This window comes from Salvelinus sp. IW2-2015, linkage group LG14, assembly GCF_002910315.2.
Source record: "Salvelinus sp. IW2-2015 linkage group LG14, ASM291031v2, whole genome shotgun sequence".
In the NCBI taxonomy this organism is placed as follows: domain Eukaryota; kingdom Metazoa; phylum Chordata; class Actinopteri; order Salmoniformes; family Salmonidae; genus Salvelinus; species Salvelinus sp. IW2-2015.
In genome coordinates, this window is record NC_036854.1 from 42446518 (window position 1) to 42467680 (window position 21163).

At 41.2% G+C, this 21163-nt stretch overlaps 1 protein-coding gene across 2 annotated transcripts in view; it reads left to right on the plus strand.

The window, feature by feature from the left end:
- Positions 1 to 18905, plus strand: part of LOC111973089 (integrin beta-1) — a 44649-nt gene extending 25744 nt beyond the window's left edge. The window contains exons 3-17 of one of the 2 annotated variants that reach the window (XM_070446707.1): positions 7082 to 7167; positions 7451 to 7670; positions 8420 to 8590; positions 8854 to 9092; positions 9587 to 9742; positions 10042 to 10137; positions 10887 to 10976; positions 11216 to 11356; positions 11574 to 11776; positions 12029 to 12267; positions 12568 to 12790; positions 13959 to 14191; positions 14545 to 14711; positions 17542 to 17619; positions 18289 to 18379. In XM_070446707.1, coding sequence (XP_070302808.1) covers positions 7082 to 7167; positions 7451 to 7670; positions 8420 to 8590; positions 8854 to 9092; positions 9587 to 9742; positions 10042 to 10137; positions 10887 to 10976; positions 11216 to 11356; positions 11574 to 11776; positions 12029 to 12267; positions 12568 to 12790; positions 13959 to 14191; positions 14545 to 14711; positions 17542 to 17619 — 2342 coding nt within the window. In that variant the 3' untranslated portion in view covers positions 18289 to 18379. Of the gene's footprint in view, positions 1 to 7081; positions 7168 to 7450; positions 7671 to 8419; positions 8591 to 8853; positions 9093 to 9586; positions 9743 to 10041; positions 10138 to 10886; positions 10977 to 11215; positions 11357 to 11573; positions 11777 to 12028; positions 12268 to 12567; positions 12791 to 13958; positions 14192 to 14544; positions 14712 to 17541; positions 17620 to 18288 lie in introns of both variants that reach the window. The other variant, XM_024000281.2, reaches the window with a different exon arrangement.
- Positions 18906 to 21163: the final 2258 nt, after the last annotated feature.

Below are 21163 nucleotides of genomic sequence, written 5' to 3' on the forward strand. Positions count from 1 at the left end.
TTTTCTCCAGAAAATCACATTGTAGGATTTTTTTATGAATTTATTTGCAAATTATGTTGGAAAAATAAGTATTTGGCAATAACAAAAGTTTCTCAATACTTTGTTATATACCCATTGTTGCAATGACAGAGGTCAAACGTTTTCTGTAGTCTTCACAAGGTTTTTCACACACTGTTGCTGGTATTTTGGCCCATTCCTCCATGCAGATCTCCTCTAGAGCAGTGATGTTTTGGGGCTGTTGCTGGGCAACACGGACTTTCAACTCCCTCCAAAGTTTTCTATGGGGTTGAGATCTGGAGACTGGCTAGGCCACTCCAGGACCTTGTAATGCTTCTTACGAACCACTCCTTCGTTGCCCGGGCGGTGTGTGGATCGTTGTCATGCTGAAAGACCCAGCCACGTTTCATCTTCAATGCCCCTTCTGATGGAAGGAGGTTTTCACTCAAATCTCACGATACATGGCCCATTCATTCTTTCCTTTACACGGATCAGTCGTCCTGGTCCCTTTGCAGAAAAATAGCCCCAAAGCATGATGTTTCCACCCCCATGCTTCACAGTAGGTATGGTGTTCTTTGGATGCAACTCAGCATTCTTTGTCTCCAAACACGACGAGTTGAGTTTTTACCAAAAAGTTATATTTTGGTTTCATCTGACCATATGGCATTCTCCCAATCTTCTTCTGGATCATCCAAAAATCTTCTCATTTTGTCTGTCATAGTTGAAGTGTACCTATGATGAAAATTACAGGCCTCTCTCATCTTTTTAAGTGGGAGAACTTGCACAATTGGTGGCTGACTAAATACTTTTTTGCCCCACTGTATGTAAGTAAGGTATCTGTTTTTTATTTGTAATACATTTGCTAACATTTCTACAAACCTGTTTTCACTTTGTCATTATAGGGTAGTGTGTGTAGATTGCTGATGATTTTCTTTATTTTTTAAATCCATTTTAGAATAAGGCTGTAACGTAACAATGTTGAAAAAGTCAAGGGGTCTGAATACTTTCCGAAGGCACTGTATGTAATCAAATTGACTGCAAGAAGCCAGAACTGATATAATATTTTACTAAAACATAATAATTTCAAACCTTGCTTACATTTGTATACGCAGTCTAAAAATTTTTTTTAAATATGTTCCGGCCCTCTGATCATCCTCTCAAAAATAAAATCGTTCCAATGCTGAACTATTTGATGAACCCTGCCTTCAAATCAAATCAAACGTTATTTGTCACATTCACCGAATACAACAGGTAGACCTTACTGTGAAATACTTACTTACAAGCCCTTAACAAACAATGCAGTTCAAGAAAGCGTTCAGAAAATATTTACCAAATAAACTAAAGTAAAAAATAATAAAAAAGTAACACAATAAAATATCAATAGCGAGGCTATATACAAGGGATACCAGTACCGAGTCAATGTGCGGAGGTACAGGTTAGTCGAGGTCATTTGTATATATAGGTAGGGGTAAAGTGACTATGCATAGATAATACGTAGTGAGTAGTAGCAGTGTAAAAATGAATGGGGGGGTCCAATTTGTAAGTCGCTCTGGATAAGAGCGTCTGCTAAATGACTTAAATGTAAAAATGTAAATGTAATGTAAATAGTCCGGGTGGCCATTTGAATAATTGTTCAGCGGTCTTATGGCTTGGGGGGTAGAAGCTGTTAAGGAGCCTTTTGGTCCTAGACTTGGTGCTCCAGTACCGCTGGCCGTGCGGTAACAGAGAGAACAGTTTATGACTTGGGTGACTGGAGTCTTTGGCAATTTTTGGGGCTTTCCACTGACACCGCGTAGCATATTCAATGGGAAGAAAAAGTATGTGAACCTTTTAGAATTACCTGGATTTCTGCATGAATTGGTCATAAAATTGCATCTGATCTTCTTTTAAGTCACAACTATAGACAAACACAGTCTGCTTAAACTAATAACACACAAACAATTCACATTTTTCATGTCTTTATTGAACACACCGTGTTAACATTCACATTACAGGTTGGAAAAAGTATGTGAACCCTTGGATTTAATAACAGGTTGACCCTCTGGCAGCAATAACCTCAACCAAACATTTTCTATAGTTGCGGCTCAGACCTCCACAAAAGTTGAACATTTTTTGGGGGGACGATTCCTCTTTACAAAACTGTTTCAGTTCCACAATATTCTTGGGATGTCTGGTGTGAACCGCTCTCTTGATGTCATGACACAGTATCTCAATCGGGTTGAGGTCAGAAATGACTGGGCCACTCCTGAAGGCATATTTTCTTCTGTTCAAGCCATTCTGTTGTTGATTTACTTCTGTCTTTTCGGTTGTTGTCCTGTTGCATCACCTAACTTCTGTTGAGCTTCAATGCAAAATGTCTTGATAAACTTGGGAATTCATTTTTCAGTCAACGATAGCAAGCTGTCCAGGTCCTGAGGCAGCAAAGCCGCCCCAAACCATGATGCTCCCTCTATCATAGTTACAGTTGGGTTTTGATGTTGGTATGCTGTGCTGTGCCTTTTTTTCTCCACACATAGTGTTGTGTTGTTTGGAAGGAACAGACAACTTTAGTTTCATCTGTCCACAGAATATTTTGCTAGTAGCTCTGTGGAACATCCAGGTGCTCTTTTGCGAACTCCAGACGTGCAGCAATGTTTTTTTGACAGCAGTGGCTTCTTCCATGGTGTCCTCCCATGAACACCATTCTTGTTTAGTGTTTTATGTCAGGATTTGGCCAGGATTGTTCAGGTTTTGGTCACTAGATGCCCCCATTGCGCCTTTTTTTAACCTTTTGTTTTTCACTTGTTCTAATTATTATTTGCACCTGTGTGTCATTTCGTTGTAGATATTTAAACCCTGTGTGTTCCTCAGTTCTTTGCTCTGTGTTTGTATGTTAGCACCCAGCCCCAGCCATGCTGTGAACATATATTTCTCTTGTTGGATTTTCCAGAGGTACTCTGGTTTTGTTCTTGTTTATTTTTGATTAGTCTTTTGAGGTTTGTTTTTTCCTGCTGTTCTTACCACTTTGTGGATTTTCATTGTATTTTGGAGGATATCCATTTTTTCTCTTGGCTTTACTTTTGACGTTGTCGATTTATATTTTTTGCCTGAAGATCTTTTACCTTGATTAAACCACCGTCTCTAGTACTGCTGTGTCTGCCTCATCTTCTGGGTTCTGCCGACTATTAGTGACTGTTTCTCACACCGGGTCCTGACAGTTTTACGTATTGTAGACTCGTCAACAGAGATGTTAGCATCTTCCAGAGATTTCTGTAAGTCTTTAGCTGACACTCTAGGATTCTTCTTAACCTCATTGAGCATTCTGCACTGTGCTCTTGCAGTCATCTTTACAGGACGGCCACTCCTAGGGAGAGTAGCAACAGTGCTGAAATTTCTCCATCTATAGACAATTTGTCTTACCGTAGACTGGCTTTTAAAGATACTTTTGTAACACTTTCCAGCTTTATGCAAGGCAACAGTTCTTAATCTTAGGCCTTCTGAGATCTCTTTTGTTCGAGGCATGGTTCACATCAGGCAATGCTTCTTGTGTATAGCAAACTCAAATTTTGTGAGTGTTTTTTATCGGCCAGGGCAGCTCTAACCAAAATCTCCAATCTCGTGCCATTGATTCGACTCCAGGTTAGTTGACTCCTGACTTCAATTGGCTTTTGGAGAAGTCATTAGCCTAGGGGTTCACATACTTTTTCCAACCTACACTGTGAATGTTTAAATTATGTATTCAATATAGACAAGAAAAAAACAAATGTGTGTTATTAGTTTAAGCACCCTGTGTTTGTCTATTGTTGCAACTTAGATGATCAGATCAAATTTGGTCAAATTTATGCAGATATCCAGGTAATTTCAGAGGGTTCACATACTTTTTCTTGCCACTGTAGGTCCTAGATGGCAGGAAGGTTGGCCCCAGTGATGTACTGGGCCGTACGCACTACCCTCTGTACCACCTTATGGTCAGATGCCGAGCAGTTGCCATACTAGGCGGTGATGCAACCGGTTAGGATGCTCTCGATGGTACAGCTGTAGAACTTTTTGAGGATCTGGGGACCCATGCCAAATCTTTTAAGTCTCCTGAGGGGGAAAAGGTGTTGTCGTGCTTTCTTCACGACTGTCTTGGTGTGTTTGGACCATGATAGTTTGTTGGTGATGTGGACACCAAGGAACTTGAAACTCTCGAGTCGCTCCACTACAGCCCCGTCGATGTTAATTGGGGCCTGTTCGGCCCGCATTTTCCTGTAGTCCACAATCAGCTCCTTTGTCTTGCTCACATTGAGGGAGAGGTTGTTGTCCTGGCACCACACTGCAGGTCTCTGACCTCCTCCCTATAGGCTGTCTTATCGTTGTCGGTAATCAGGCAACACTGTTGTGTTGTCAGCAAACTTAATAATGGTGTTGGAGTCATGCTTGGCCACGCAGTCGTGGGTGAACAGGGAGTACAGAAGGGGACTAAGCACGCACCCCTGAGGGGCCCCAGTGTTGAGGATCAGCGTGGCAGACATGTTGTTGCCTACCCTTACCGCAGGGGGCAGTCCGTCAGGAAGTCTAGGATCCAGTTGCAGAGGGAGGTGTTTAGTCTCAGGGTCCTTAGCTTAGTGATGAGCTTTGAGGGCACTATGGTGTTGAACGCTAAGCTGTAGTCAATGAACAGCATTCTCACCTAGGTGTTCCTTTTGTCCAGGTGGGAAAGGGCGGTGTGGAGTGCGATTGAGATTGCGTCATCTTTGGATCTGTTGGGGCGGTATACGAATTGGAGTGGGTCTAGAGTATCCGGGATGATGCTGTTGATGTGAGCCATGACCAGCCTTTCAAAGCACTTCATGGCTACCAACGTGAGTAATTATTTAGACAGGTTACCGTCGCTTCCTTGGGCGCAGGGACTATGGTGGTATGCTTGAAACATGTATTACAGACTCGGTCAGGGAGAGATTGAAAATGTCAGTGAAGACACTTTCGAATTGGTCCGCGCATGCTTTGAGTACACGTCCTGGTAATCCCTCTGGCTCTGCAGCTTTGTGAATGTTGACCTGTTTAATAAAGGTATTTTTCACATCGGCTACCGAGAGCCAGAACAGCTGGTGCTCTCATTTATGCTTTAGTGTTGCTTGCCTCGAAGCAAGCATAACAGGCATTTAGCTCATCTGGTAGGCTCGCGTCTGTAATAGTTTAAGCCCCACCACATCTGACAAGTGTTAGAGCCGGTGTAGTAGGATTCAATCTTAATCCTGTATTGATGCTTTGCCTGTTTGATGGTTTGTCTGAGGGCGTAGCGGGATTTCTTATAGGCGTACGGATTAATGTCCCGCTCCTTGAAAGTGGCAGCTCTAGCCTTTAGCTCGATGCGGATGTTGCCTGTAATCCATGGCTTCTGGTTGGGATATGTACGTACGGTCACTGTGGGGACGACATCATCGATGCGCTTATTGATGTGGTATACTCCTCAATGCCATTGGCTGAATCCCGGAACATATTCCAGTCTGTGCTAGCAAAACAGTCCAGTAGCGTAGCATCCACGTCATCTGACCACCTCCGTATTGAGCAAGTCATTGGTACTTCCTGCTTTAGTTTTTGCTTGTAAGCAGGAATAAGAAGGATAGAATTATGGTCAGATTTGACAAATGGAGGGCTTTTCTGTGCTTCTCTGTGTGTGGAGTAAATGTGGTCTAGAGTTGTTTTTCCTCTGGTTGCACATGTGAGATGCTGGTAGACATGAGGTAAAACGGATTTAAGTTTGCCTGCATTAAAGTCCCCTGCCACTAGGAGCGCTGCTTCTGGGTGAGCATTTTCTTGTTTGCTTATGGCCTTATACAGCTCGTTGAGTGCAGTCTTAGTGCCAGCATCGGTCTGTGGTGGTAAATAGACGGCTACAAATAATATAGATGAGAACTCTCTTGGTAGATAATGTGGTCTACAGCTTATCATAAAGTATTTTACCTCAGGCGAGCAATACCTCGAGACTTCTTTAATATTAGGCATTGCGCACCAGCTGTTATTGACAAATAGACACACACCCCCGCTCCTCGTCTTCCCAGACGTAGCTTCTCTGTCCTGCCGATGCATGGAAAATTCTGCCAGCTCTATATTATCCTTGTCGTCGCTCAGCCACGACTCGGTGAAACATAAGATAATACAGTTTTTCATGTCCTGTTGGTAGGACAGTCTTGATCGTATATCATTCATTTTGTTTTCCAATGATTGCATGTTGGCCAATAGAACGGATGGCAGTGGAGGTTTACTCACTCGCCTACGAATTCTCAGAAGGCAGCCTGACCTCCGCCCCCCTTTTTCTCTGTCTTTTCTTCACGTTCCCAAGAAAGCAGTATATCCTTTGCGTCAGACTTGGAAAAAATCTTTGTTCAGTTCGAGGTGAGTAATCGCTGTTCTGATGCCCAGAAGTTATTTTCAGTCATAAGAGACGGTAGCAGCAACATTATGTACAAAATAGGTAAAAAAATAATAATAATTACAAACAACGCAAAAATACTAACAAAATAGCACAGTTGGTTAGAAGCACGTACAACGGCAGCCATCCCCTCCGGCGCCATTCTATAAAATCTGAGATATGTAATGTATTGTCATAAAGAGTTTAATTATAATGATAACATTCACCTAGGAACTCACTTGGTGAAGGCCACAGGACTCACTCGAAAAGGCAAGGCACACTGGGAAATGATATTGGAGGCGTGGCTTAGTGGGGGCATATGCAAAAAAAAAATCAAGCTGATACAACTCAAATCTGAACCCCCTACAGGGTAACAGTTACTCTGTTGGTTTGAGTAATGACTACAAATCACTTTAAGTAACTGTACTCAGATATATTAAGTGCAACAGGTTTCCTCAAAAGTTGAGTAATGACATCACACTGGGGTTTACAGTTCATGTTTCTTTGAGCATTTCTTTGAGCATAGTAGTGAAGACATCATGGACCTACGGAACAGCGTAATATTCCATTCTGTCTCTGAGCCACACAGTTCTCTCTGAGCCACACAGTTTTCCAAATTACACAATGTGTACACTCTGGCTTATTTCCTGGTTAGTTTTTAAGAGTCTATGATGAGTTTGCTTCTTTTCAACCTTTGTTTTTCCATTCCAGAAGGGAACGAGTGCATCAAGGCTAATGCCAAATCCTGTGGGGAGTGTATTCAAGTGGGAGCGAAATGTGGCTGGTGCATGGACCCAGTACGTGGATATGATTTTGCCAATAACATTGTTACTGCATTGATGCTACACAACCTTAATATCAACTGACTCAGCGTTACAACTTGAAGAGTCTGTTCCTTGGAATTTAATTCCTTGGAATTAAAACACGAGTGTGTCGGGCAATATTGTTTGTAACCTTTATAACCTGCTTGGGAGTGTAGGAGATACATTTTCAGAAAATAAGGACCTTACATTTTTGGGTGGATTTCCTCTGAGTGCCATAATGCAATGTGTCATGATACTTACACCTCCTCTCTCCCAGGAGTTCCTGGAGCAGGGTGAGGCCACATCGACCCGCTGTGACGAGCTGGAGTCCCTGAGGAAGAGAGGTTGCAGCTCCACCAAGGTAGAGAACCCCCGAGGCAGCCAGCAGCTCCTGAAGAACAAGGCTGTGACCAACCGCAACAAGGGAGAAGGGAAACTCCGACCAGAGGACATCACACAGATCCAGCCACAGAAACTCACCCTCAGCCTCAGATCTGGTAAAAACTTAAATGGAACAGTTACGTTTGATTGGGTTGCGTCCCAAATGGAACCCTTTTCACTATTTAGTGCACTACTTTTAGCTCTAGTCAAAAGTAGTGCCTTATGTTAGGAATCGGGTGTCATTAGGGATGAAGTCTTAGTTCATTTTGCTTCAGCCAAAACATCTTGCTTGACAACCATTGTTGACGCAGCGTTGCTGAGGGTCTTTTTTGTTTATCCTGCTGTTCCTCCGTGGTCTTTCACTGTTATGTTGATTAGTTACAGTAGCCTCCATTTTCTTTTGAGTGTTTTAGCTATTATGATTTGGAAGGAGTGTTCCAAATAATTTATTTATTATTTATTTATTTAACCTTTATTTAACCAGGTAGGCTAGTTGAGAACAAGTTCTCATCTGCAACTGCGACCTGGCCAAGATAAAGCAAAGCAGTGTGACACAGACAACAACACAGAGTTACACATGGAGTAAACAATAAACAAGCCAATAACACAATAAACAAGTCAATGACACAGTAGAAAAAGAAAGTCTATATACAGTGTGTGCAAAAGGCATGAGGAGGTAGGCAATAAATAGGCCATAGGAGCGAAAAATTACAATTTAGCAAATTAACACTGGAGTGATAAATGAGCAGATGATGATGTGTAAGTAGAGATACTGGATTTCAGTGTTCACATCAATGTAAATATGCCAGAGTTAGCAAGTCAGTAGTCCCCGGCTTAACCTTGCCCATTTGTCTGTGTACTGCAGGTGAACCCCAGTCTTTTAACCTGAAGTTCAAACGTGCCGAGGATTACCCCATTGACCTCTACTACCTGATGGACCTGTCCTACTCCATGAAGGACGATCTGGAAAACGTCAAGAACCTGGGAACACATCTGATGCTGGAGATGTCAAAGATCACATCTGATTTCAGAATCGGTGAGCTTGAGAATCAGCCTGGTTGTATGAGGATTGGGGATGTTTATATTTATTTGAACCTCTTCTACATTTTAAATTGATCTCTTCTGCTTTCAGTTCAGGTTGGGTGCATATTGCATAGTTACACTGTACTACAATACCCATAATGCCACGTGTAAGATAACCGGTTTGATCTTAGTAAAGATGTTTTGAAGCTAACAAATTGGTGTCCCGTCTCCTTAACAATACAGTTTATATATGAGATGGATCTCTTCTTCTTCTAGGTTTTGGTTCCTTTGTAGAGAAGACGGTGATGCCTTACATTAGCACCACCCCAGCCAAGCTGCTGAACCCCTGTACGGGGGACCAGAACTGCACCAGTCCCTTCAGCTACAAGAACGTCCTGAAGCTGACCAGCAATGGACAGGAGTTCAACACCCTGGTGGGACAACAGCAGATCTCTGGAAACCTGGACTCACCAGAGGGAGGCTTCGATGCCATCATGCAAGTGGCTGTGTGTGGTGTAAGTAATATGTTTCTATCATATTTAGGGATAGTTTCCCGGACATAGATCAAGCCTAGTCCAGGACTGAAAAGCTTTCTCCGTTGAGCTTAATTTTTACTCCAGGACTAGGCTTGATATCTGTCCAGAAAACCAGCCCATAAAGTTCCAATAATACTTTTATCAGGGCTTTATATTGACTGTCTCATGGTCCTTGACCTCAACACCCTATTCTCATTTGAGAATGGCTGGAGTCAAGGCTTAATGTGTATATGCTTAGAGAAGGCCTTTTTTTTTTTTACGTTTGAAAGTTAATTCACTCTAGGGCGCTAAACTGCTGTTTTAAGAGGGTAACCTCTCACATAGTTGTTCATAGATTTTGATATATACTTCCTGAATCTTTCGTAAGTCTTGTAATTTTGTTCTCTGGTATTTCTGTAGGCTGTGTCCTTTTTCTGTTTGTGGTCAATTTTTACAAGTTTTAATAGGCCTCCCTCTCTCCCTCCCTTCCCCAGGAGCACATTGGCTGGAGGAACGTCACCCGTCTGCTGGTGTTCTCCACTGATGCTGGCTTCCACTTTGCTGGAGACGGGAAACTGGGAGGGATAGTTTTGCCCAACGATGGGAAATGCCACCTGGAGAACAACATGTACACAATGAGCCACTACTATGTATGTATGGTAATACACTATTTATATTACACATTATAATAATGCACTATGTAGTATAATAATACACTATGTAGTATAATAATGCACTATGCATTATAGTAATGCACTATGTAGTGTAATAATGCGATATGTATTATAATGATGCACTCCTATGTATTGTGACTTCTTTCTAGTCTTCTGTGTGGTCTGTATTTTGAATATGACCAGATTTAAAGGGAATGGGCTACTTGCCCTTAGTGATGTCATCAAAGGGCTTACCWGGTACCTGTACTTACTTCCTCATTGTCCCCCTGTAACAGGACYAYCCCTCCATCGCTCACCTGGTTCAGAAACTTAGCGACAACAACATCCAGACGATCTTTGCCATCACAGAGGAGTTCCAGCCTGTTTACATGGTCAGTTGTGTGTGTGGCGTGTGCGTGCGTGGACGTGCGTGTGGAAAACATTTTCTTCTTTTAAATKTCCTGTGCTTGTCTGTTGTAGGTTAGAAGAAGCCCAACTCTTTGAAGAGCAGCATCTGCTCCTTGTTACCAGTAGCATCTCTTTGGATCTCTGGTTGTTTCCCAAATGGCACCATGTTCCCTAAAAAGTGACCTACTTTTGACGAGATCCCTATGGGCCCAGGTCAATAGTAGTGCACTTTGTAGGGAATAGGGTTCCATTTGGGCAGCARCCTTTGAATGTTCCCTGCTGCACTCTAGTGCTTTTCAAGCCAATTAGAAGTCTGTCTGGAGTTCCGTAATGACCTTTTATCATATCCCCATCAGTCCAATGTTTGGACAATATTTGTCAACCTCGGTAGAATGGCGTTCTCATTTAGTTGATTACACGATGCGTCCCAAATGGCACCCTATTCCCGATATTAGTTGTGGACTATGTAGGGATTGAGTGCCATTTGGGACGCAACCTTGGATCTCTGAATTTAGAACCTCACAACACTGCAAAAAGTTGTAACTTTAGATTCAGACCTTACCACTATGTGATGCAAGACCACAATCAAACTACTCAGCAATCTAAACGGGTCAGGCAAAACATGACACAACTGTTTTGCTCTAGACTTTTCTGGTGAGTATTTAGAGATTGACAGGATTCCTATTGACATACTAGTACATGATCATTTAGTGTATTGTGTTTTCTCTCTCAGGAGTTAAAGAATCTCATTCCTAAATCTGCGGTGGGGACACTCTCTGCTAACTCCAGCAACGTTATCAACCTCATTATTGATGCCTACAATGTAAGTATAGATTGGGTTGGTTTAGTTACTGGAGAAGATGCACTTCTGCACACTATCTAACTTTCATCCTTAAAATAGTTGGCAAAACCATGCTGCTGCTATTGTTAAGTCATCACATCTCTCTTTCTGAACTGATCTTTCTATGGGAATAGTCAAAAATCTGCTTTTGTAAAACTGAAGCCTACTGAAAATGTTGTGTATAGTGTACAAAGGGCTAATTGTTGTTCTTTATGTGCTAGTCTCTTTCCTCAGAGGTGATTCTGGAGAACAGCAAGCTACCAGAGGGAGTGACCATAATGTACCAGTCACGCTGCAAGAACGGAGTGACTGGTGAGGGAGAGATGGGAAGAAAATGCTCCAATATCTCCATCGGTGACGAGGTGAGAAACCAAAACAACACGCCAGTGAATGTTTTCTATTCTAAATACATATGTTTTTCTTTTTTTAATCTTTCTGGTTCAGTTATTTTAGCTTATCAAGTAAAGATCATGTTGTCAGTATCTGTAGGTGTCTGAGTTGTCATGGTCATTGTTTTTATTACAAAATGTGATTATTATGCCTTGTGTGTGAAYKYATCCCTTCATCCCTGATCTGTAGGTGTCTTTCACCATAAGCATCACATCTAAGCAGTGTCCTAAAATGGGCAAACCAGAGACCATCAAGATCAAGCCCCTAGGGTTCAATGAGGAGGTGGAGATCWCTCTGAACTTCATCTGCGAGTGTGACTGTCACAAAGATGGCATTGAGAACAGTGAGATCTGCCACAACGGCAACGGGACATATGAATGTGGAGCCTGCAGGTAAGGCACTTATGTTTCACTAGCAGAAGATCTTAACCCTTATTCACCTTCATATTGTAATCATTTCCATGGCACATTATGATATTTGATACTGTATATATAATGTGATGTAAATCTATTTCTATGGGCCATTAGCATGTGACTGTTTAAGTGCATTGCATCTGTTTGCATGTGAATATTTTTACATAGGCAGTCTTTTCTGCAGTCCTCCCTTGTTGTTAATAACATTAGATGTCCTTTATGATCTGTCAGGTGCAATGAGGGCCGTATTGGTAGACAGTGTGAGTGCAGCACCAACGAGRTGACCRGCGAAGACCYGGATAAGARCTGYCGTAAAGACWACGGKACAGACATCTGCAGCAACAACGGAGACTGTGTGTGTGGAACCTGTGAKTGTAAGAAGAGAKAKAACCCAGAGGAACGCTACAGCGGGATGTTCTGCGAGTGTGACAACTTCAACTGTGACCGCKCCAACAACAAACTCTGTGGAGGTACGTGAGTTCAGTTCATTGGATGATYGATAAAGATTGTGTTTGCTGTGAAATGACGGTCAAGACCTGTGGAACATCTTCCTCAGAGCACAAACTACCTCTGTGTTTGTGGCGTAATGGGTGATTTCCCAATTAAATTAGAGATCAGTTGATCAAATCAGACATCGCMTTTTACGAAATGAGATTTACCGTGTTCAATTTAGCTTAATTTCATCTCTAATCTAGAATATTATCTATAATATGAAATTATGTTTGAAYTTTAGAGGATCATCTCTGACCCTGTGTGTTGTGTTGTGGCAGGACATGGTCRCTGTGAGTGCAGGGTGTGTATATGTGATGCCAACTGGACAGGCAGTGCCTGTGACTGTTCTCTGGACACCACGACCTGCCTGGCTTCCAACAAGCAGATCTGTAACGGACGAGGCACCTGTGAGTGTGGCGCCTGCAAGTGTACTGACCCTAAGTTCCAGGGCCCCAGCTGTGAGATCTGTCCTACCTGTCCAGGGGTCTGCGCAGAACACAAGTGAGTTGAATAAAGGAATGAATGAATTGTATTTGTTTATTTCATTCTGTTTTAACTATGTAGAAAACAATATACAACGAGTTTATTTCCAAAATGCTATATTGAAAAAAATTCACATTTCTGTTTTTACATCAGAAATGATTCCTTATGGGTACCTTCATGTGTGTGTAAAATATTACTGTTCTCAGATGTTTTTATTCATAGATTTTAGATGAAAAATGTWATTTTTTGTAAACCACAATGCAAAATGTATGCTTTAGTCTCAGGTCCTGTCTGTCCATTGTTTAGCTGGAATGGAATGTTCGTATCCTGTATATTTGACTGATATGTGGTTCTCAACATGAATGCACTTACTCTTATCAAAAGTGACTAACAGTATCTGCTAAATGACTAAAATATCAAATGTACATTTTTTACAGACATCTCCTATTACTGTATAGATTTTTGATGTCAAATGTATCATTTGTACAGTTCTTTAAAAAAACATGATTATTTGTCTCTCTGAAATGAAACCATCAAGTGATAGATTTTAAACAAATACATGTATGTCATTGATCAACCCTGTGCCATGATTAAACCCTGTGCCATGATCAACCCTGTGCCACACCAATCTCTTTCAGAATTTCTTTAAACAATAAAAGCTAACGTTTCTGAAAATGTATATGTAGAATTGTGAATTGAACCGCTTTATATTCTGTATTTCCTTCTGGGAATGTTATGTGTGGATTACATAAAGGTTTGTTGTGATGGTTGAAATGAATTCTGCTTTTTTTAAATGTATTATTATTTGCGGGACCGGTTCCTTGCCTCTTTCCTCAGCCTGAGTTTAATGCCTCTTAACCTTTTAAGTAGGCATAAAGAGATGTCTTCCTTTATCTGTCTTAACCTCAATTATTATTGTGACCTTTGTTTACTTTCTTCTGATAATTCCAAGAAAGGGGACCAATGAACAGTCTAGACACAACTGTGATATTTAAAACCAGTAATGGTGGCAAGGGTACAGCATTGTCCACTACAAACACCTGCATGTGGAGTGGAACCTCAATATCCAGCTTTCTTGYATTMCAGTAGTGAATATGTCACAAGTCTAGCAAGCATCCCAATGCGAGACTACCTGCRTGTGTTACTCCATCTGTACAGTTACATGTCAATGTCCTGTCTTCCACAGGGAGTGTGTTCAGTGCAGGGCCTTTGGGACGGGGGAGAAGAAGGACACGTGTGAGAGAGACTGTAGCTACTTCAACCTGATCACGGTGAAGGACAGGGACAAGCTGCCTCAGCCAGGACAGGCCTTCCCCCTGATGCACTGTAAGGAGAGGGATGCCAACGACTGCTGGTTCTACTACACCTACGCTGTCAACAACAAGACAGAGAAGGAGGTCCATGTGGTTGAAACACTAGGTGAGAGAATATTACATACAGTCTACTATGTCATTGTGAAGGAGGATATTACAGAGTGAAAAAGTAGGTTATTTGTTTGTCTATGGAGTCATTTTGTGATTAGAGCCAGGCGTTTTTGACCTGACTAGGAAAAACTCTTGGCTCTAATGGCACTAGGACCTAGTACTCCGCCCTGAAGTTCTTCCTGATCAGCTTACAGGGTCAGGTAAAGTTCCTGGGCCTAGATATAATGCAAATCAGGACGTCATTGTAAATCAGCATTTGTTCTTACAGTAACTGACTTGCCTGGTTAAATAAATAAAAGTTGGGATAACTGAATGTTCCTGGCTGTGTGTTTCCTGCCTGCGTTCCAGACTGCCCTGCGGGCCCTGACATCATCCCCATCGTGGCTGGCGTGGTGGCGGGCATCGTGCTGATCGGCCTGGCTTTGCTTCTCATCTGGAAGCTGCTCATGATCATCCATGACAGGAGAGAGTTCGCCAAGTTTGAGAAGGAGAAGATGAATGCTAAATGGGACACGGTAAGAGAGTAGAGATGGTAGATACAGGATGCAGGAAGCCATCTTGGAGAACTGTTTGCTCTGGCCCATAATGGGGATGATCAAATCAAATGTATTTATATAGCCCTTCTTACATCAGCTGATATATCAAAGTGCTGTACAGAAACCCAGCCTAAAACCCCAAACAGCAAACAATGCAGGTGTAGAAGCACGGTGATGATGATGATGCTGATGTACTTTTGCAGGTCCTAGTTTGTATTCTCCCTGACTGTAATTTCAGTAGGTTGATTGAGATGTGGAAAACGGGTGTTATATATATGGCCACTGTGTGAATCTCTTACACAGAGAACAAACTTCTAAAGGAACACAGAATTGGAAATGTTTTTCTCTCTCTCAACCTTTCATGACTATGACAGACCTGTTGCTTTTGACGATGACTTCATTAGATGTCACACTCATTTTTCCACAGTCCTACCCAACAGTTTGTTTAAAAACTTCTTAAAACCCTGTAGTTTTAAGTAATCTCTGTGCAAAATACGGCTATGAAAAACGGTAGCCTTTTTGGAATGCGAAGGTCTGGACACACATCTGTCTTTTCATGGGAGTGGCTACAGCAGCTTAGTTTGTTCTGTGTTATGCTTCAACCTAGTGGCGTGTTATCCACACAGCAGGCAGATGTTACATTCCGGACAGCGGGCATGGTTTGAAATCCTTAATGATTCAGCTCATCCTGATTACTCCCAGTCAGACCAGCCACATGTGATAGCCTCTCTGGTCTGGTGACATGGGCAGGGCACTGAGGCTTCTGGATCCTCTCATTATGGTACATGGACACACCAGACCTAAATGACTGTATGAGAGAGCAGACTGACCTGGCTTGATACAGTACCAGTCAAAAGTGTTGACACACCTACTCATTCAAGGGTTTTTCTTTATTTTTACGATTTTCTACGTTGTAGAATAATGGTGAAGACATCAAAACTATGAAATAGCACAAATGGAATCATGTAGTTACCAAAAAAGTGTTTAACAAATCAAAATATATTTTATATTTGAGATTCTTCAAAGTAGCCATAATTTGCCTTGATGACAGCTTTGCACACTCTTGGCATTCTCTCAACCAGTTTCATTAGGTAGTCACCTGGAATACCTTTCAATTAACAGGTGTGCCTTGTTAAGTTAATTTGTTGAATTGATTTCCTCCTTAATGCATTTGAGCCAATCAGTTGTGTTGTGACAAAGTATGGGTGGTATACAGAAGATAGCCCTATTTGGTAAAAGACCAAGTCCATATTATGGCAAGAACAGCTCAAATAAGCGAAGAGAAACGACAGTCCATCATTACTTTAAGACATGAAGGTCAATCAATCCGGAAAATGTCAAGAACTTTGAACTTTTCTTCAAGTGCAGTCTCAAAAACCATCAAGCGCTATGATGAAACTGGCTCTCATGAGGGCCGCCACAGGTAAGGAAGACCCAGTTACCTCTGCTGCAGAGGACAAGTTCATTAGTTACCAGTCTCAGAAATTGCAGCACAAATAAATGCTTCAGAGTTAAAGTAAGACACATCTCAACATCAACTGTCCAGAGGAGACTGTGTGAATCAGGCCTTCATGGTCTAATTGCTGCAAAGAAACCACTACTAAAGGAGACCAATAAGAAGAAGAGACTTGCTTGGGCCAAGAAACATGAGCAATGGACGTTAGACCGGTGGAAATCTGTCCTTTGGTCTAAAGATTCAAAATTTGAGGTTTTTGGTTCCAATCGCTGTGTCTTTGTGAGATGCAGAGTAGGTGAACGGATGATCTCCACATGTGTGGTTCCCACCGTGAATCACGGAGAAGGTGGTGTGATGATGCTTCGCTGGTTACACTGTGGGTGATTTATTTAGAATTCAAGGCACACTTAACCAGCATGGCTACCACAGCGTTCTGCAGCGATACGCCATCCCATCTGGTTTGCGCTTAGTGGGACTATCATTTGTTTTTCAACAGGACAATGACCCAACACACCTCCAGGCTGTGTAAGGGCTATTTGACCAAGGAGAATGATGGAGTGCTACACCAGATAACCTGGCCTTCACAATCACCCGACCTCAACCCAATTGAGATGGTTTGGGATGAGTTGGACCGCAGAGTGAAGGAAAAGCAGCCAACAAGTGCTCAGCATATGTGGGAACTCCTTCAAGACTGTTGGAAAAGCATTCCAGGTGAAGCTGGTTGAGAGAATGCCAAGAGTGTGTAAAGCTGTCATTAAGGCAAAAGGTAAAATATTTTTTGAGTTGTTTATCACTTTTTTTGTTACTACATGATTCCATATGTGTTATTTCATAGTTTTGATGTCTTCACTATTATTCTACAATGTAGAAAATCGTAAAAAATTAAGAAAAAACGTTGAATGAGTAGGTGTGTCCAACATTTTGACTGGTACTGTATAAAAGGGGCATATACCCAGCACTGTAAGATGATTTTCAAAGGGAGATGATCGACCTGGGGCGGCAGGTAGCCTAATGGTTAGGGCGTTGGACTAGTAACCGGAAGGTTGCAAGATCAAATCCCTGAGCTGACAAGGTAAAAATCTGTATTTCTTCCCCTGAACAAGGCAGTTAACCCACTGTTCCTAGGCTGTCATTGAATATAAGAATTTGTTCTTAAGTGACTTGCCTGGTAAAAAAAAAAGTAAAACTCAGTCTTGGATCCTGATGTAGAAATACCCCTTTTTCAGGGTATTCATTTTTTCACTTCTTTGTCATATCATTGTTTCATTCCTTCTCATTTGTCTTCACCTATGCTTTTCATTTCATTCTCTGTTTCCTGTTCTTAATTTTCTGTCCCACTCTCTCAACCCATAGCAAGAGAATCCCATTTACAAGAGTCCTATTAATAAGTTCCAGAACCCGAACTATGGACATAAAGCTGTGGTTCTATAAGTTTGTATTTACTTTCCCTCTCCTCTGTTTTCCTGCATGGGTTTCCTGTTTGTTTATATGTTTGTGTTTGTCAACWTACTGTAAACTGTCACTWTTTMATCCATCTCATTATTTCTGGCATGCATTTGGTCTCTTTGGGCCAAATAAGACAGTTGATGAAACTGTGCAGAAAGATCCATATGAGGGGATATTAAAACCCACAATAATATCTATTGTTTTGTTGGTCAACACAAGCTGTCCCCTCTGTTAGTAGTTTAAATGGAGGTAAGTATTAACAGGTGGTCACGTGTAGGCCCAGTACACTTCAGTTTAAGTCTAGTATTTATATCATATTTAATTCTACAGTATGACGGAAATGGCATGTTGTGACTGTGACGTTTGTTGATATTTCTTTTAAAAGTGTTCCCTGGATGACAACACAAATGCTCACTCACAATGACAGCAACGTATCCAGGTGATAGCACGATCAGTTGGAAAGATCTGTCCAAAGAATGCTTCATAATCATTTGATATTCTAAATGGATGGCTCGGATTTTGCTGTGGTGTTTTTTCCTAATAAATTTGTTGCAGCTGTGTTCACACGACTGCCATGTTATGTGACAGATATAGTATGACTGACTGTACATTACAATTCTAATGTTTTCTCCTTGTTTCTCTTGTGCCTTCCAGGGCGAAAACCCTATCTACAAGAGTGCTGTTACGACAGTGGTCAACCCCAAATATGAAGGCAAATGATGGAGCTTGAAAAACACTGTATGCAAATATAGTTATAGCAAATCGAGGGTGAGAGGGATAGTGGCATGGGAGGGGGGATTTATTGTATGTATTTTGTAATTTCTTCTTTTTGTTGCTTCAGTATTAACATTACATTTGGCCAATAGATTTGGTATGTTTACTAACATTTTATTTTCTATGCATTTTTTTAATATTTTAAGTACAGTTATGTGTATATACTTTTAAGATTATTTCATTTCTTGAACCACTGTTTGAAATTAAGGATTTTGCCACAGGACTGGTATGAGCAAAGGGTTTTACCTTTCAAAGACAATATCTGTACTCCAAATTGCACTCTATTCCCTTTATAGTGCACTACTTTTGACGATGGCCAATGGGCTCAGATCAAAAGTAGTTAACTACTGTATATAGGGAATAGAGTGCCATTTGGAATGAAGAAATCGAGTTTCAGACAGGACCTGAGGCTAAAACATACCTTTTGCATTGTGGTTATAAATAACTTTTTCAGCCAAAGGGTATGTGTAGTAAACACATTGATTTGTGTATAAAATAGTCATCCATTAAGCAGGATTACAAGAATCTGGATTTATCATTGAGAGCAGTTTTTAAATATGAATTTATCACATCAATCACATAATTGTCAATCATAGAAAACCATTGGTTGACTCTAACCTTGTCATCAGATATAATTTATTGCGTGAAGAAGTGCTATTACATTGATGTTTTAAAAGTGATCGTTGCACTATTGAATTACACAATCAATTGACATGTCTTTATGTGACAAAATTGGAAGTTTAATTTATTTTTAGTATAATATTCTATAAGATTTCAGTATTCAACCTCAGGTCATTTTTTCTGAGATCATTCCAAGCAAAGCCAAATATGGCTTCATTGCAAAGCCTTCCCATTGGGCACAGACGTCAATTCAACATCTATTCCACATTGGTTCTATGTAATTTCGATGAAACGACGTGAAAACAACGTTGATTCAACCAATGTGTTTCATGTTGATCAATGTTAAAAATGCTGACCTTTGTTCTGAAATCACAGGACATTTAATCTGTAACAGTGTTTGTGTGAAATCAGTATTGAAGTAAAAGGCCTCTTGGAATGTGTTTTTAAAATACAAAAAAAATCTCAAAATACCACATCTTGTTTTTAAAGTGCCTTTTTAAACTGGAAGTGTGCGAAAGTCTCCAGTGTTATTCCAGAATTGTAAAATGTTTGGACACGCATGTCAAGTGTGTGCAGGATGAAGAAAAATGTTGTTGAAGAGTCGGAGGGTGTATAATGCTGCAGTTGTGGTGGGAATCAAATTCCTGAGTCCCCCGGAGTGCCCTGTCAGGGTGAAGGAGGGCGAGGTGGCTGTCCAGCAGGTCTCCTATGCGGAGGCAGTGGAAATTGTTGGAGGAAATGGAGATGTGGATGACATGGTAGTGGATGCCCCGCAGCTAATCAGTTAAATGATCCTGAAACACTGTTAAGTAGTGGATTTTGTTGCGTTTATTGCGCTGGTGATTCATTGTACTGGCCAAACAACCAAGAAATCTAAGAAACTGGACATTGTGAAACCTAAAAGTTTTTGGGATCTCCAGGACTTCACAGCCAAGACATCGCAGGGAATATTATCTGAAGATGTTCCCCCCTCTCAGGCCTCAGAGGCTGTGTAGAGATCTGAGTAGGAAAACAGACTATTTTGTTTTATTTTTGGTTTTATTGACGTTTTTTCCTCTTTTTCGGAGTTAAAGCCTCTCAGTTTTCACCCCACTCAGTAGGTGGCGGCAATACACCATAATAGGATGTAGTCCACCGTAAAACCCCACAGAAGAAGTAACATTATTCTCCAGCCTAGTGTAGGATCAGATAGGGCCAAGTAGCGGAATAGTGGTGAGGTTTTTAATGGGTGTAGGGTTAGTTGGTAGGGCAATTTTCTTCCTTTTTCTGTGCCCTTTTTGTGTTACAAAGTCTAATGTATTCACACTCCATAATAGTAGGTGGAAACACAGGGCTAGATAAGACAACATTTACTAATAGAGCCCCACAGTGGCCCTCTCATAATACCTAGCGGTCAGACAGGGAAATAGTTCTAATAGTTTTTTCCACCATTTATTCTTCACATAGGGTATTTTAGAAACACTTAAAATGAGGGCTGTGTTTCATGTAGGCTTACCCTGGTGTGACGTTTTGATAACTGTGTAAATCTCTTTCGGACAAGGTGACTTTTATCAATATATTCAGCTCTATTTAATTGATGCTTATTAGCATCAAACTAGACTACAAAACCCTGCAAGCTCCAGCACGTAATCTCTAGCTTTCACCTTTGCGAACAGGTATTGTTTACATTTCAAACTTGCCCAAAACATTTCACAGAATTGTCCATTTAAAGAAATGCAGCCAATTTATTCATTACTACATTTAGCTAACATTAGATAGTTAATCCAGAGATTCTTACCTTTGCCTCGATTTGCCAGTCTCGTCCAGATCATCATGGCATTTGTAGTTCTGTATGGTAGCCACATAAGTAGGTAATTGGCATTTCATTTTTTTTGGGGGGGGGGGGTGAATACAGGCAAATATATTGATAAAGGGCATGTTGTCTGAGAGAGATTTACAGTTATCAAAACGTCACACCAGGTTAAGCCTACATGAAACACAGCCCTCATTTTAAGTGTTTCTAAAATACCCTATGTAAAAAATCAATGGTGGAAAAACGATTGGAACCATTTCCCTGTTTGACCGTTAGGTTGTATGGGTATTATGACTCATACTATGGCGCTCTATATAGGGAGGCCGTGACCTGCCTCACTCC